The following is a 16,651-nucleotide window of genomic DNA, read 5'->3' as shown; positions in this document are numbered from 1 at the left end:
AAATTATCGTTCAAAATGAACCAAAAACACAAAATTATTAAAATCAATTGACAATTTTTTTCCATTCACATGTTTTTGTTGATGTTTTTAAAATAGTATCTCTAACTAAACCAATTACCGAAAATGGCTCAGGTCGACCCCGAAGACCGAATTACAATTAAACTCGTAAATATCAATCCTCTTATCCCATGCAGCCAAAATCGACGAGTAGGCAGACTAAATCTGCCCTAAAAAACGCTCCATAATGGTAAGAAACGACCAACAATACGGGAAGAGAGACTTTGTAATCGTGTCATGAACTATATTTGTACATACATTTGTGCTTGAAGTAGCAATTCATTTTGCATTATTTGGGGAAAATTAGCAATTTCTGCTAGGAAATTCTGTAACGTTTCCTTGCCGGTCGCCGCCATTTTGCAATGGTGTCCACGTGCCGCATGCCGTGAACTGAAATGTGCACAAACGAACTGGCAACATAATGTCGACGCATTTCTCCATCAGCAACCCATAGTCGATGCTCCTGAAACAACGCCAAAAACACGGATTTCTTATCCGTATTTTGAGAGATATATTTATGAGTCGTTGTTTAATAACTGACGTTTTTGTAATGTTAAATAAAGTAAAGAAAAGCCTTGCTTAGCCTTAGTAATAGTAATTAATAAAAATGGGAAAAAAAACGGATAACTTTCCGTATGGCGCCACCACTTTTTCACTCATTTTTACAAAAAGGGATATATCAATCAGGTAAATTAGATACTATATTATTTTATTTCGAATGAAAAAGTGGTGGCGCCATATGGAAACTTTTCCAAAAAAACACTTTTAATAAATGGTGAAGGCAATCTTAATTAAGGGAATAAAAGGGTAGCGCCGAGTTCTTCAACGTACGTTTAAAGCCGGCAGGGTCGGCGGGTCGCACTAAATACCGACAACTCACGACCCCTCACGACAACTCATAACAACAATTTTTAAATGCACTTTAACAGAACATTTGAACATATAAGTCAACCGGTAAATATATGCACAACAACACAAAGAGTCATATGCACCCAAATCACTTTCAGGGTCTCGCTAAATACCGACAACTCACGACAACAATTTTTAAATGCACTTTTAACAGAACATTTGAACAGAAGTCAACCGGTAAATATATGCACAAGAGTCATATGCACCCATATGCACAAAAAGTGTTTTTTACCCCGAATTTAGTAACGAACGGAAATATCCACCATGTTGTCTTTCGGCGTACTTGGACGATTCCATTACACCGCAGGGGTGATACAATATGTATGATGATTATTTACCATTTTATGTGCCTCTCACCTAGTCCCCATAGAGTTAAAAAAAAATATTCTATTTAAATCTTCCCTTTCAATGAATTCCAGAGTGTCGGCTTAGTTACTAACATTAACAAGAAAGAAGAAAAAAAAACCAGCTAAAACCCAAAAAAAAATACAACTCAGCCCTCAGAAATTACCCATGCCCCTGCGGTGTAATAGAATCGTCCAAGTACGTCGAAAGACAACATGGCGAATATTTCCGTTTGCTACTAAATTCGGGGTAAAAAACACCTTTTTTACAGTTAAAAGAACAAAATTTTCAACAGTTTAAAAGTGATTTAGATGCATATGACTCTTGTGCATATATTTAAAGGTTGGCGGCCGTGTGATAAAGGCCCGATCTGAAGGCGTGGGCCTTTATCGCACGGCAACGACCTAGCCCCACTTGTGTGGCCAAGGCTAGCTGCTGAATCCTTAGCCACACCTCCACACCATTTCCTCATGCAGCTAAGAAATAAAAAAATTCTGGCGCCTTATCTCGGAGCCACCTGGCAGTATAAACCAGCTGAGTGTGTTCACCTAACTCTAGTCTTTGTGTGTATTGGAAAGTGAAACAAATAAAATTTTAACAATAAATTTTTTACGATAACTTTGCTACCTTTCGCCGACTCTAATTTCATCGATTTGTACACGGCGCAGCCATCTTGGAATATTCGAATCAGCATGACGTCATCGGCCTGCCGAGCTGTGGGCCCGTGATGGCGCGAATACAAATCAACTGCTGTTTTATGTGAATTCAGCTTGTGTTCTTTTTACGCGCACGTGCTACTTAGTTCACGAAAAATACCCAAGCTCAATTCACATAAAACGGCCGTTGATTTGTATTCGCGCCCTCGCGGGCCCACAGCTCGGCAGGCCGATGATGTCATGCTGATTCGCACGTTCCAAGATGTACGAATCGATGAAATTAGAGTCCGCAAAAGGTAGCAAAGTTATCGTTAAAAATTTCTTTTTAAAATTTTATTTGTTTCACTTTCCAATACACACAAAGCAAGCTAAGAGTTAGTTGAACACATTCAGCCGGTTTATACTGCCGGGTGGCTCGTAGATAAGGCGCCAGAATTGTTTTATTTCTTAGCTGCATGAGGAAATGGTGTGGGCATGTGGCTAAGGATACAGCTAGCCTTGGCCACACAAGTGGGGCTAGGCAACGACCCTGCAAGGTTTTAAACGGACGTTGAAGAACGAGTCACTACTCTTTTATTCCCATTCATAAATGCCTTTTTGTTAAAAAATGTAAACAAATACAGTTATAGACACTTTAACAATTGAAAATTTGAGGTTTGTAAAAAAAAAATTCCAAAACCCTTGTGAAGAATCTGTCCGAGGCGCGTGGGTTGTGTGTACGTGCGCACGCTTAGTTAACGCGCTGATAGCATTCTGTGTGATAATCTTGCGCGCCCGACACGCGGAAGCCAGCTCAGTGTGCATAAACAGAGCTCCAGTGTGCATTAACAAAAGTTTTATGCACACCCACGTGACGCGCTCTCCACCAAGAGCAGTAGAGAAACTGTCTGGGGTATTTATGATTTTTGTTTTAAAGAATTCAGCTCGGGTTCAGGCAGGGTTCTGGTGGACTGCCACATTTTACAGTTTTGGTAGTTTGTTTGAGTACTGATATTGACAATGACCTTTGAAGTGTCGCTGTCATGAGTGTTTTGCAGACCTGTTGTGTGTGCTGGACAACGAAACAAATTTGTTAAACTTGCCTTTAATCAAATAATACTATAGATGGAAATGATGTCTTGAATTGTGACTGTTCAATAATGTTTTACCTCGGTTTTACTTTTTAGACATCAAACAAAGCCAAGTTTCTGTAATTTTAGGTAGATTTTCTTTATTATAAAAATACAACAACGTTCCAACTAGCTAAGTAAAGTAATTAATTTAACTAATTATTAATTGGCCTAAAAATAGTTATTCAATTGGAACCACACACAAGTAAAAATGGAGTCCATTGATTATTTTTAGCGCTGGAAACGTAGAAATGGATGGTCTGGTATTTTTTATTGGGGACTAGGTAGGCGTCGCCGAGGTTCCAAGATATTTTGAACCCTGCATTGTGATGCATTTTTTGGGTGATGATTGTATTTCTTTTCTTTTTTAATTGTAGTCATTTCATGTTAAACAATTAAGTATTAATTGGAAAAAGCTCACAACAATCATGACTGATGCAGGCCTTGCGTGCTTCTTTTTTGAAAAGGACCCATGAATTGTGGGGACTTCCACACATGTACTTGGCAGGATCTCTAAATTAGGCAGTTGTGGTAGTCCTGGCAATATCCCGCAACAAATTGTACAACCCCAGCAAAGTCCCCACTATTGCCAAGTAGGGCGTGGCAACAAAATTGTACTCCCTCGACCAAGTTCCCCAATAAATGATGCTATTGTCCTGGCTCACTAGTCATGTTTGTTTGCTTTTCCCTGTCAATGTCCAGTCACTTCTTCCAAGGGACTATGTTGGGACTATGATTGATACATCAAGCACCGTTTGGAAAATCCCAGTTTGAGACATTGCCATGTCAAGTTTTTGGTATATATTTCCACAATTCTGCATACTCTTATTTTAGAAGTGAAAAATCTGAGCTTTTGTCTGGTACTGAAAAGAATCCATTTTCTACATGGTGGCATAGAAAATGTCCTTGTGCCTGAACTCGCTTTAACAGCTAGTTACAAACCTATAACTTCTTAAAGGCAGTGGACACTATTGGTAATTGTCAAAGACTAGCCTTCACAGTTGGTGTATCTCAACAATATGCATCAAATAACTAACCTGTGAAAATTTGAGCTCAATCGGTCATCGAACTTGCAAGATATGAATGAAAGAAAAAAACACCCTTGTCACACGAAGGTGTGTGCGTTTAGAGGGTTGATTTCGAGACGTCAAGTTCTAAATCTGAGGTCTCGAAATCAAATTCGTGGAAAATTACTTCTGTCTCGAAAACTACAGCACTTCAGAAGGTGCCGTTTCTCACAATGTTTTATACCATCCAGCTCTCTCCATTACTCGTCACCAAGAAAGGTTTTATGCTAATAATTATTTTGAGTAATTACCAATAGTGTCCACTGCCTTTAATCTACTATCTAATATTATTTTCACTCATTTTATCTCCTCTTTCCAATTTTAGGCTCTAGCCGCCGCCCGCCCCTTGATCACCGTCTATTCGGAGAAAAATGAAACAAGTGGCGCCAATGTTAAACTACCGGCTGTCTTCAAGGTGCCGATCCGACCTGACATTGTGAACTTTGTGCACACCAACATGCGCAAGAACAGCCGTCAACCCTATGCTGTCAGCAAGAGAGCTGGTGAGAATTGTCCTCTTTCAAAATCAAACTGGAATTTCCAGTGGAATTTTTTTGTTGTGGCATAGCACAGACTGGTTTTTTTGCAGTTTTTGTTGTATCAACTCGTACAGATGTTGAGTCCTTTGCACATAGAGGTCAAACATCAACTCTTTTTGTGTTTGTAGCCCAAAAGTTTGTTCCTCTAGCCCCTCTTTTTTCAGCAAGGTGGTGATAGTAGCCTCTGAGATAGAGGGATCAATTATAGTGCTTAGTTAAAATCACTTGTCAAATGGAAACTTATTTTGTCTTGGCTCTGAATCAAAAACAAACAGTTAAAGAATCTTAGACTTTCATTAACCAGTGGCACAAAGAATCTGTTTATGCCTTGCCCAGTGATAAGCAGTTGTTATTTGGGCCTACACCTTTCTTATAGGGTATTGCAAGCGGTTGCTTACAAATAAGAAATTATTTAATTAATTTTTTCAGCCATCCCATATCCATGTGTTTTCATTTTGCCAACAAAAAATAATTTCTCCCATATTCAGGCCTTACAAATGAGCTGATGGCTTTGGTGATGTTCATTCAGGGAAATGATGATTTCTTTAACACTTGGTTCGTGTTTCTGAATAGTTGATGTTATTGAAGTACTGATCCCTGTTGCCCAAACACCAACAATCTTAACTGAGGCACTGATGTTCATTAGCCCAAATCACATTTTAAAATGTCATTTCCAAAACATTTGAAGGAGGCTGACAACATTTAGATCATCAAGACTATCCTGCACTATCCTTCACTCAATGGTCACTCAATACCACAACTTATCTTCAAGTAGGCTTGAATCCTTGATTCTGATTGTTCGATCCATGGCAGCAAGGAGTGTGATATTATACACATAATGAATGGTTATGAGTGCAATGGTGCGAATATGTTCATGAGTTGAAAGGTGGAATGTTCTATTCAACGAGGCGGAGCCGAGTTGAATGGAACATTCCAGCTTTCAACGAATGAACATATTCGCACCATTGCACGAATGAAAAACATTCATTATTTGTTTTATATAACATCCAAGTAGAACTTGGATTGAAAGAAACAACTTTCAAACAAACAATTTCAACTGTAGAAGCCGAATGCTAGTAATTTTACTATGCCTTCTTGCAGTAACACCTGCTGCGTTACCAAAGACACGCGCACGCAGTGATGTTTTTACTCAGCTTTTTCGTTCCTTCCGAAAAGTACCATTGCACGCTGGCAGCGTGCCAGCGTGCAATGGTACTTTTCGGATGGAACGAAAAAGCACGGCGAGTGACTCAGCGTGCAATGGTAATTTTATTTGCTATCACGTGACGGACAATCCTCCAATCAAATGGCAAGGATCTGCTTGGGTGTTATATAAAAACCTATATTACACGGCCCAAATCACACCTTGCTTCTTGCGTGTTCTTACTGCATGCCAAGTTCACTTGAAGATAAATATGTTCTCACACGCGCACTCATGGAATACAAAAAATTATAGTGCGTCTTACAACTTATTATGTTTAGACTTGGATAAGATTGGTATGTCTTGTCCAATAACATGCATTATGGGTATTTAGTCCTCAATCCGCCACTATCCTCCACTCTATGGTCACTCAATACCAAAATGATTGGACTGAGCAGATAATAATATACACATAATGAATGTTTATGAGTGCAATGGTGCGAATATGTTCATGAGTTGAAAGATGGAATGTTCCATTCAACGTGGCGGAGCCGAGTTGAATGGAACATTCCAGCTTTCAACGAATGAACATATTCGCACCATTGCACGAATGAAAAACATTCATTATTTGTTTTATATAACATCCAAGTAGAACTTTGTCATTTTGATTGAAAGAAACAACTTTCAAAACAAACAATTTCAACTGTAGAAGCCGAATGCTAGTAATTTTACTATGCCTTCTTGCAGTAACACCTGCTGCGTTACCAAAGACACGCGCACGCAGTGATGTTTTTACTCAGCTTTTTCGTTCCATCCGAAAAGTACCATTGCACGCTGGCAGCGTGCCAGCGTGCAATGGTACTTTTCGGATGGAACGAAAAAGCACGGCGAGTGACTCAGCGTGCAATGGTACTTTTATTTGCTATCACGTGACGGACAATCCTCCAATCAAATGGCAAGGATCTGCTTGGGTGTTATATAACATAAACTATTGTTACATAAGTATTTATTTGTTCTTGACAGGTCATCAGACGAGTGCCGAGTCTTGGGGAACTGGCCGAGCTGTAGCTCGTATTCCTCGTGTTCGCGGTGGTGGTACCCACCGGTCTGGTCAAGCTGCTTTTGGAAACGTATCCTTTAATGACAAATGTAACAAGGAAAACAGAACTACGTTTTCCCTCGGTTGCGAATCCTCAACTTGACAAGCATTCATAATTTTCTGAGTGCTTTCTTTGCTTTGTTCCATGTAATGAACGATCATGCCGCCTGATTTTGTTTCCCTCAATGCCTTGCTCGATCATAACCCCTGGAAGTGTTACTTTGAAATATCCAAATAAAATGGCTAGTTTAAATAAAATAGTCTTGTGGTTGGTCCATTTGGTGTTAGTAGCATATCCAGAGTGCATAATCAGAAGACAATTTTATAACGAACCCTTCGGAAGTGTTCTGGTTAAATTACCATTCAGCCGTCTGTTATCCATATATTTTCTTGATAACTCCACAACACTGTACAGGGAATTTTCCTTATCTTCAGCCCAGACAAATTTGCTGATTGGTATACATTGGGGTACTTGTGGAAAACAGGGAAATGATGATTTCTTTTACACTTGGTTCGTGTTTCTGAATAATTGATGTTATTGAAGTACTGATCCCTGATGCCCAACGACCAGCAATCTTACCTGAAGCACTGATGTGCAACTGCCTAAATTAAACATGTGAACAATGTCAACATTTAGATTGTTGAGACATTTTGTCAGAAACAAGACACACCCCTAGGCTTTTACAATGGTCTGACCCAATTAGCCCCAGTTAGGCTTTCATAATATGCAGACATGAGAACTTGCAGATTTTTTATCTGAATTCAGATTTGTTAAGTCGGCTACATTTCACATGGTGGCTGATATCAATCCTAATAATAGTTCACCTTTATGTTGTTACTTTGTTGCGTTGAAATGTTTCTGTGAATATTAAAATTCTCTCACGAGGTGTCTTTTTCTAGAGGAAACTGCCTTGCTCTTAGATAACGGCGAATAAAATATAAAGCCTACATGTCCCACTTTTTCATCATAACATAATATTATAGCATTTAAATTGTTCACAAAAGTTTCACAAACTGTTTTCTTTGACTGCTAATCTCAGATGTGTCGCGGTGGACGTATGTTCGCACCAACCAAGATCTGGCGCAAGTGGCACTGCCGCACCAACACCAACCAGAAGCGTTATGCCATGTGCTCGGCTCTGGCCGCTACGGCTGTGCCTGCCCTTGTCATGTCTAAAGGTAGGATTGATTCATGATTATTTCATTCATGTTTTAATTATTCTTCAACCATCCCATATTCATGTATTTTTTTGTTTGCCACGAAGAGAACATTTCTCAACACTGTACATGAAATTTTCCTCAATTTCAGGCCTTTCAAATTAGCTGATTGGTTTGCTGGTGTTTTGTTATAAGCAGGGAAATGATGATTTCTTTTACACTTGGTTCGTGTTTCTGAATAGTTGATGTTATTGAAGTACTGATCCCTGTTGCCCAAACACCACCTAGAAATCTAATGCCCGAGGCACTGATTTGCAACTGCCAAAATCATGTCTAAAATGTCTTTTCTTTAAAGTGAAGGAGGCTGACAACTCTTACATTGTCAAGGCGTCTTGTAAACAACAGACACCCCTAGGCTAGCACAATTGTCTGGCCCTTAGCCCGGGTACAAACAAGTTGAAATGCCTTCAGTTCAACGTACCCTTAGGATCTTTGTTTCTGACCTTTTGGTTAGCAATGGCTCTCATTCCTAATCATCTTCAAGTGTCTTGACTCGGTCCACTTTCTTCACCTAATCAGGTCTGTTTGTTTCATTTTTTAAATGGCAAGGGCACCAAGACATTTTCTCCTTGGTAGAGAGCACCCAATGAAGAATTTGCATGTTTCTACATTCAAGGGCACAAAGGCAATAGCCAGTGGGCATGGAGGCGATTGCCTTCATTGCCTTCGTGAAGTATCAGGCCTGCCTAATGATAAATTTTGTGTTTAGAATCTGATTCCCTTTGTATTACTGCAGAAGGTTTGTTTAGAATCTTATATATAGGTGTGAATCAGAAACCAAGAACCGTAGTTGTTCATTTGGTTGTTTGTTTGTTTGCTTGTTTGTTTTAGGTCATTGTATTGAGAGAATCCCAGAGGTTCCTCTTGTTGTCAGTGACGCCATCCAAGATTACAAACGCACCAAAGAAGCTGTTCTCTTCCTCAAGAAATTCAAGGCATGGGCAGACATCAAGAAGGTTAGTCTGTGGATAAAACCGTAGTTTGCATAAGAATGTGTGGAACTTTTTTCATAAAGCTGCGAAACATGCAAACCTGCTTAGCACTGAAAAAAACTTGCTTAGCAGTGACAGGGATGTGCCTGTGAGTTTTTCCCTGCCAGGGAAAATGTGCTCAGATAGGAAGACGGCCGATGCAAAGTTGAATTTTTAACATTTTGGCCATTGTTTTTTTATTAAAATTTGTTAAACTTTGGTCTCACAGCTGTATGTTTACAAACTAGAAATCTTTGCGTTGTAAAATGCTGATCGAAAATGTAAACAGCAGACGGTCACTTGCACTCCTTCACGCTCACAACAAGAATTGCCCTCCTTTAAATGTTAAGTGGATTGAAAAATAAATGGGGGCTCACTAGAATTTAAGTCAAAGCAGGAAATGAACTGCAGTTGTGGCGTTTATTTGCTTTAATCAGGTGTAACAAAAATAACAATCTGCCAATTAAATTCCATCTGCGCATGTGACTCATCAAAAGCACTTGAGCTGAATTTAAACAACTCGTAGTCAGATTACAAGAAAAACGTGTTAAAATATCAGTTTTCAGAAAAATATATGATCTTATGAGGTTTGATTTTGAGAGGTGCTACCTTCAATAATTTCAAACGAAATGCAGTTCAATTTCCTACAAAATGAAGGACTGCACAGTTGGAAAATAAGGGGGAAAAAAAACAATTAAACATTTTGACAGCGATTTGCTGGTGGAAGCACACACAGTGCAATAAGATACTAGTGATACTAGCTAGTGGTAAATCGTGCCTGGTCATATTGCAGTCAGCAGTAAACTGTCGATCAAGCTGGCTGGATCTGATTGCAACCAGCAGGCTGTACCCGTATACCCTTACCTATCTCATGGATGAGGTTGCATAAGGGGTGAGAGTTAAACGTGCAAAATCTGGCAAAATAGTAAATGATGAACTGTGAACACATCATAGAGTAAAGATTTGTTCACATATTTGATCAGCTGAGAGCAGAAGGAAATTGTAAGACCTATAAAGCCTTGGTCGGCTCGTAGCAGAAATGACTTAGAGAAAGGGCCAGTGGGCTCGGAGCATAGAGGAGTTATAACATCTACATGCAAGATGGGGTTTAAGACTTTCCTTCCCCTTTGAGCTGAAGATTTATTATGACACTCTGTTTAAAGTGTCTGGGGAAAAAACAGGTTTATCTTGAAGAGATGTTTAAAAAAAACTAATGGGACAGATGGTTTTGCTTGAAGTGCCAGAAAGCAACTCCTTCATTAAGTTTCAATCATCCTATCCTTTGCAATTATCCTATCTTTTGCCATAAAAAAGTTAGTTACGCATTGTACAAAAATATTCAGCCAATATTTGTTGATTGGTTTTGTGGTGTTCATTGAAAACAGGGAAATGATGATTTCTTTTACACTTGGTTCGTGTTTCTGAATAGTTGATGTTATTGAAGTACTGATCCCTGTTGCCCAAACACCAACAATCTTAACTGAGGCACTGATGTTCAAAAGCCTAAATGGCATTCAGTTAAGGTGTCGCACACTTTAACCAAGCCCTAAATAGGACTCTACCTAAGACGCTTGGGCTAGCCTTGACAGTTCCTTGACACATTCACCTGACCTTGACCACCATTCAACCTTGGTTGCCCTGATTTTAAAGGCACACCATTCACCTGACCTTGACCACCATTCAACCTTGGTTGCCCTGATTTTAAAGGCAGTTCCCGGCGACACACGTTTGGTGAAACAAACATTTTATATGCAAATTGATTCCCAAAATGGCATACTGTGTGCACAGAGTGGCTGCTTGTGCTGTCAGTGCAAGATGGAGACAGTTGTGATGTAACTTCAAAGTAATTCCCCCTTGTCCTAATTAAGAAACCACAATGTCCCTTCGTATGTGTATAAGTGCAGACATTGTTTATTCCTCAACCTTCCCAATCATAGTTTTAAATAAATGATATTTTGCTTTTATTTTTCAATATTGGTTTATTTATTTTCATATAAAAATACACGACCAAATAAAAAGTCATAGACTTATGGCATTTGGTTAACAATAAAATTACATCAAAAATATATGTACAAGTTTACATGATAAAACAATAATATTAAAAATATTATTTGCAGGTTTACAAATCCAAGCGGATCCGAGCTGGTAAAGGAAAGATGCGAAACCGACGACATGTCCAGCGCCTAGGACCCCTTATCATCTTTGACAAGGATAACGGAATCACACGAGCATTCAGAAATATTCCAGGTAGCTGAGCAAGTCATTATTTATCTGTCTGTTTCCCACCTTCAGGAGAGAAACTAATCAACAACAAAAATTGTTTTAATGTTGGCTGAACAAGAGAATTTTTACTTCAATGTAGTTTCATCTTGTGACAAATTCTTTTTTATCAATTTTGCCGGAGGTCACAGGTTTAAATTGTGTTCTGGTCAAAATTTTCTTTGTTTGACCCATAATTCAGTGACAAAATAAATATAACTTGTCAAGTGATAACTCTTGGATTTAAAAAAAGAAACTGCTCCCTTTTTACAACAACAGAGATATGATGATCTTCACACTTGGTTCGTGTTTCTGACTTAATGATGATAGTGACATTCTGATCTCTGTGTCTTACTAAACAGTGCCTCCAAGGTTAAATTCAGTTTTCTGACCCATCTTCTGGCCATGACTGTCATTTCACTGAACAAACTTGACCCAAACTCATCCATTTTTGCTTAGATTCCCTGAAATGTTCAATTTTTCTTATAAGACGTGACTTAATCATTCTGTAACTCTGGTTCTGAAACTGAAGTGATAAAGAAAGTCTGTAGGTCCTTTATTGTATCATGTTCTTTTTAAGTTTTCATCTCTAGACTAAAACAAGACCTTAAACATTGTCTTTTCTTGAGGAATCAAATTGATGAATGTCGCTAAGATGAGTCTCCTTCGTCTTGCCCCCGGTGGTCATGTCGGTAGATTCTGCATCTGGACCGAGAGTGCATTCCGAAGACTTGACTCACTCTACGGCACATGGAAAACACCATCAACTGAAAAGAAGAACTACAAGTAAGTCAACACAGAAAATAATATTTCGGGACAAAATCAGGTCATGTTAAAAGTTAATGACTTAAGCGATAAACTTTGTAATACATGTACAACTTTATTTTTTTTGTGAATTGTGCATTTTGTGTGAACTGACTGCAATTCTCCAAGTGAAATACATGCAAGCTCAAAGGTATATTAGGAAGGATCTAAATATCCATTCAAGCTGGTAACTGGCAGTATTCACAAGCCTCGAAGTGTGCTGTCAGATGATTAGGCTTAAGAAACAACTTAGTTAGAAGCAGCGCTATGATGTTTGGGATTGTTCGTTGAAAACAGGGAAATGATGATTTCTTTTACACTTGGTTCGTGTTTCTGAATAGTTGATGTTACTGAAGTCCTGATCCCTGTTGCACAATGACAAACAAAACTAAAATGTGAAGAAGGTTGCCTAAATATAAAGCAAGGTGTTCTGTAGATGCCTAGACACCCCTAGCTAGCAATGGTCTGAACCATTCAGCTCTAAGTAACACTTCATGTGCATTGGGTACACCATGATCGCAATGTGGTCAGTGTTTTGCAGCACTTAAAAATGTGTCAAGGTTATCCGAACTGTATACGTGTTATCGGACGTTCAGTGGGTCTCGCGTGTAACCATCAGTCATGCTTATTTAGTAAGAATGCACAACGCTAAATCTCAAATCTCTGATTTGGTGGGGTGGGGGCTTATTTATAAGGTGATGTTGATCAGACGCGATTTAGAAATAATTTAAACCTTTAATTCCAACCCTGATTCCTTTGTGTTTTGTTTGTCCACATCTTGTTCTGAAGAAATTAGGGAAGGAGTTAAATCTGATTCCAACTCTGGTCTCCTTTGTTTTTTGCTTATCCAGATGATATCTTTTAAACGAGATTTGGGAAGGATTTTAGTAATGAGATTAATTTGTCTTTCTCTGCAGCTTACCAATGCCAATGATGATGAACTCTGACCTCAGTCGTCTCCTTAAGAGTCAAGAAATCAGAAGAGCGCTCCGACCCAAGAAGTGAGTACGAATTTTCCATTTAGTGTTGTATCTTTCTTGCTCAGGACGAACATATGATGAATACCATACACACCTTGGTTCATGTTTCTGAGTTTAAAATCAGTGATGTTTGCAATGTTCTGGTCTCTACTATAAGCAGTCCACAAGGCTGTATGCTTTGTTTATTAAGGGGCAAGGGCACCAATGTATTTTCTCCTTTGTAAAAGGCACCTTACGAGGAAATTTTTACTGGAGCATTTCATGGAGGCAATTGCCTTCATTACCTCCGTGAAGTATTAGACCCGAGTTCATGCCAAAGATTCCATCAGTTTTGAGTTTGGGTTTCAGTATGGAGAGATCTGAGTGACAGCCTTAACAAGCAACTTGTTGATTATTTCTTAGGTTGGATGCCAGCAAACGCAAGGTCCTCAAGAAGAATCCATTGAAGAATATCCGCATCATGTTCAGGCTGAACCCCTACTACCAGACTCAGAAGCGTCAGGCTTTGCTCCAAGAGGAACGCGCCGTGGCACAAAAGAAGGCCTACATGGACAAGAAGCGTGGTGTAAGTTCTTGTCTTTTTGGGGGGTGGGGGACCACCAAGATGTCCATAACATGATAAGACAAATCTCAGAGCTGTGCTTTGTCCGTTAAGAGCCAAGTTCAAGGAATAGGTTTTAATTATTCCTATTGCATAGTTTCATAAAGCTGCTCGAACACATAAAAAAGCAAAGCACAGAACCATTGCAGAAGAGTAATGGCGCTTTTAGCAGGATAATGGTACAAGCCAAACTGGCAAAATGTCACTGAATACAGGGTCACTCAATACTTTTACCTGTTTGTTAATTGTGAAATTTCATTTGTGTAATTTTTGACTATACCTATTTGTTTAATACTGCTATTTACATGTATATGGTCAGCATTTTGTATTACTTTGTTACTTAAATAGTTTGTGTCTGAACAGTTATACTTTTTAAAAACGTTATGTTTTATTTTATTACTTGTACATGTACATTGTTAAATTTGTCACTGACTAATAATTTGTGTGATTTCTAGTAGTGTCTGATTTGCTGTTTTACCATTTGTCACATTACAGATTGTGCCTGCTGAGGAACCAGCTGCCAAGGTCCAGAAAGGAAAGGGCAAAGGCAAGGCCAAGGCTGCTGTCAAAGCCCAACCTAAGGCTCCAGCCAAGGCTCCAGCCAAGGCTCAAGCCAAGGCTCCAGCTAAGGGAAAAGGCAAGAAGTAAATCTGACAACAGCGGACATCAACACAGCTTCACAGCCTCATCCCATGGAGGAGTAAACTGTATAAATTAACCTACGACTGAGTACTTTTCTTTCTTTAAGTGCAGCACGCACAGCAAATTAACATCGCTGTAGAAGATTGACAGACAATTGGATCAGATTTCAACTACTTGAAAGCTCTGGTTTTATTTCCAATGTGATGTGATGATTTCAGTACACATACCCATCAACCTGACGTAGTTCTTATCATTGATGGTCTGGATTGAGACATCAGAGATGTGGTCAAGATTGGTTTTAAAGCATGTTCTAATGTCTACATTATGTTTTACTTGACTTTTGGAATCTAAGACATACTTCAACCTTCACTCATATTTTGTAATCACTCACTGCTTATTCATGGAAACAATATTTAAACAAAATTATCGGATTTTGCTCTGAAATTGAAGCTAAGGAAATTGTTTTCCTGTAATAAACTTGGTTTGAGAATAATTCGCTGATATGTGACATTCACAGTAACAGACTCTGCAAGATTTTACAAATGTTTTTATTCCAACACAATCTGTGTGTGAATGAGCATAAATGTAATTAATGGTGTGAAGATACTATTTTCTAAAGGAGGGACAAAGCGCTTGTAATAGTTTAATTTGTTCGATGAATTGTCCAGTCATGTTGATGTCGTGTTAAGCTGCATGTTTTGAAGTGGTTTAGTTTCTACACACCTTGGTAAATTCCTAGGTCTGTAAGGCTATACAAATACCACACGATCCTAAGAATAAAACTGAATTCTCGAATCAGTAAATGATGCTTCTGTCTTATTTGTTCTTGCGTGAGTTTAGCAAAGTTGTCTTTTTTTTGTTTCCAGGAAATCTAACGGCAAAGAAAGCTGTCATCATTAATTGAATGATGAATTATAGTAAATTGAATAATCATTGAAATTGTATCCCGTTTTTGCCTAGAGCATGGTGGTTCTGTTTGATTAATGAAAGTGACATTTTGGGGTGTATGAAGTTGGGATTCTGTGAAATGCACTGGACACCTTTAGTAGTTGTCAAAGACCAGTATTCTCACATTAGTTGGTGTATCCCGAATTGGACTCGTCATCGGTTACATCAGATTATCTCAATGTTTTATATTAACAGCTCTCCATGTAATTTTATGCGAGCAATCATCTTGAGTAATTACACAATGTGAGCCGCTTGAAGTAGATGTGAGTGTGATTTTTAGTTGATAATGTGTAATGAATTTAAAGGTTTCGTGAATGATTTGTGGCCTACAGTGTTATTTAAAGAAGCGTTAACAATGTATCATGTGCGAGAATAATAGTTTTCTTTATCCCAGCACCGCCTCGGGGAAACAAGAAACCACCGACGGATTTGATAAATTGTTGCCACTCCATCTTCTCGAAATGCTTGCGGGAGGACATTTTATACGTGGCCAATTACCGCTACATGTATATGCAATGACTGAGAGTGTCTTGAGAAGTTGAACTCGGTATCTCTGGACAAACAACCTGCGGTGGTCTGTAATTCATAGACGGTGCTGCTTCAAAACAAGGATTATGTACGAAGAGTCAGAAAAACCAATGAGCCTTGGACAAACATGAATGTTTTCAGAGTGCCCATCTTAATTTCCTTTCATTTTCCCCCGATCCTTGTGAAAATAAAGCGTTGTTTGGAAACAGTCCCGGTTTTAATTCTCTTTCTACTTTTGGATTGGGAAAGGTCATGATACAAAGTGTTCCCTTCTGGTCTGATTTGAAGCCGTGGTAACACGACGCAAACGGGGCAAATTACAAGCGGCATCTCAGCCGTATTAGGTGCCGTAGCAGACGGCGCAGCATTGATGGATGACACGCTCTTGAAGACTTCCTCTAATGAGATGTCGTAGTCGCTCATAAACCTTACGACTTAACTAGGTTTTAATCCGTGCAAGGGTTGAAGACGAGCATGCAACAAGTATATGCAGTACAGTACTATGGGTTGTTAACATTGACACCATGGGTGTTGCCACACATTATAAATGTACATACCGAAGAAAGAATCAAATAAACACTAAAAGGGTGTTCTAATAACACCAGTATGATTGTTATTTTAACATCCTTTTTTTAAATTTATTGTAGATGTATGTCAATGTGACAGCATTCATGGTGTCTAAATGTAACATTAGTTTAACTGTTGCTACCTACTATTGTGTTTTATACATTGAGTGTGTTGAAATGGTAACCGAAACCTCTGGCTGGTTTCATTTCAA

At 38.8% G+C, this 16,651-nt stretch overlaps 1 protein-coding gene and 3 non-coding genes across 4 annotated transcripts; all 4 read left to right on the top strand.

Annotated features, from left to right (window-relative positions):
• The first annotated feature begins 164 nt into the window (after nucleotides 1-164).
• Nucleotides 165-15,200, top strand: LOC117287945 (60S ribosomal protein L4-A-like). Its single transcript, XM_033768595.1, has 10 exons — nucleotides 165-247; nucleotides 4,469-4,646; nucleotides 6,847-6,953; nucleotides 7,963-8,101; nucleotides 8,972-9,096; nucleotides 11,229-11,358; nucleotides 12,000-12,156; nucleotides 13,092-13,175; nucleotides 13,557-13,719; nucleotides 14,251-15,200. The coding sequence occupies exons 1-10, from the start codon at nucleotides 245-247 to the stop codon at nucleotides 14,401-14,403; spliced, it is 1,239 nt and encodes a 412-aa protein (XP_033624486.1). The 5' UTR covers nucleotides 165-244; the 3' UTR covers nucleotides 14,404-15,200.
• LOC117288634 lies at nucleotides 5,211-5,280 on the top strand. The gene has a single exon (XR_004518899.1). It is a non-coding gene; the product is annotated as a small nucleolar RNA SNORD18 (small nucleolar RNA).
• Nucleotides 7,407-7,476, top strand: LOC117288633. The gene has a single exon (XR_004518898.1). It is a non-coding gene; the product is annotated as a small nucleolar RNA SNORD18 (small nucleolar RNA).
• Nucleotides 11,649-11,715, top strand: LOC117288631. The gene has a single exon (XR_004518897.1). It is a non-coding gene; the product is annotated as a small nucleolar RNA SNORD18 (small nucleolar RNA).
• Nucleotides 15,201-16,651: the final 1,451 nt, after the last annotated feature.

This window comes from Asterias rubens, chromosome 3 (genome assembly GCF_902459465.1).
Source record: "Asterias rubens chromosome 3, eAstRub1.3, whole genome shotgun sequence".
Taxonomy (NCBI): domain Eukaryota; kingdom Metazoa; phylum Echinodermata; class Asteroidea; order Forcipulatida; family Asteriidae; genus Asterias; species Asterias rubens.
This window is presented reverse-complemented; position numbering and strand designations above follow the sequence as displayed.

Coding starts and splice junctions, on each gene's coding strand:
- LOC117287945 (XM_033768595.1), top strand. Junction 9,097..11,228: donor CATGGGCAGACATCAAGAAG/GTTAGTCTGTGG, acceptor TATTATTTGCAG/GTTTACAAATCCAAGCGGAT. Junction 11,359..11,999: donor AGCATTCAGAAATATTCCAG/GTAGCTGAGCAA, acceptor TCTTTTCTTGAG/GAATCAAATTGATGAATGTC.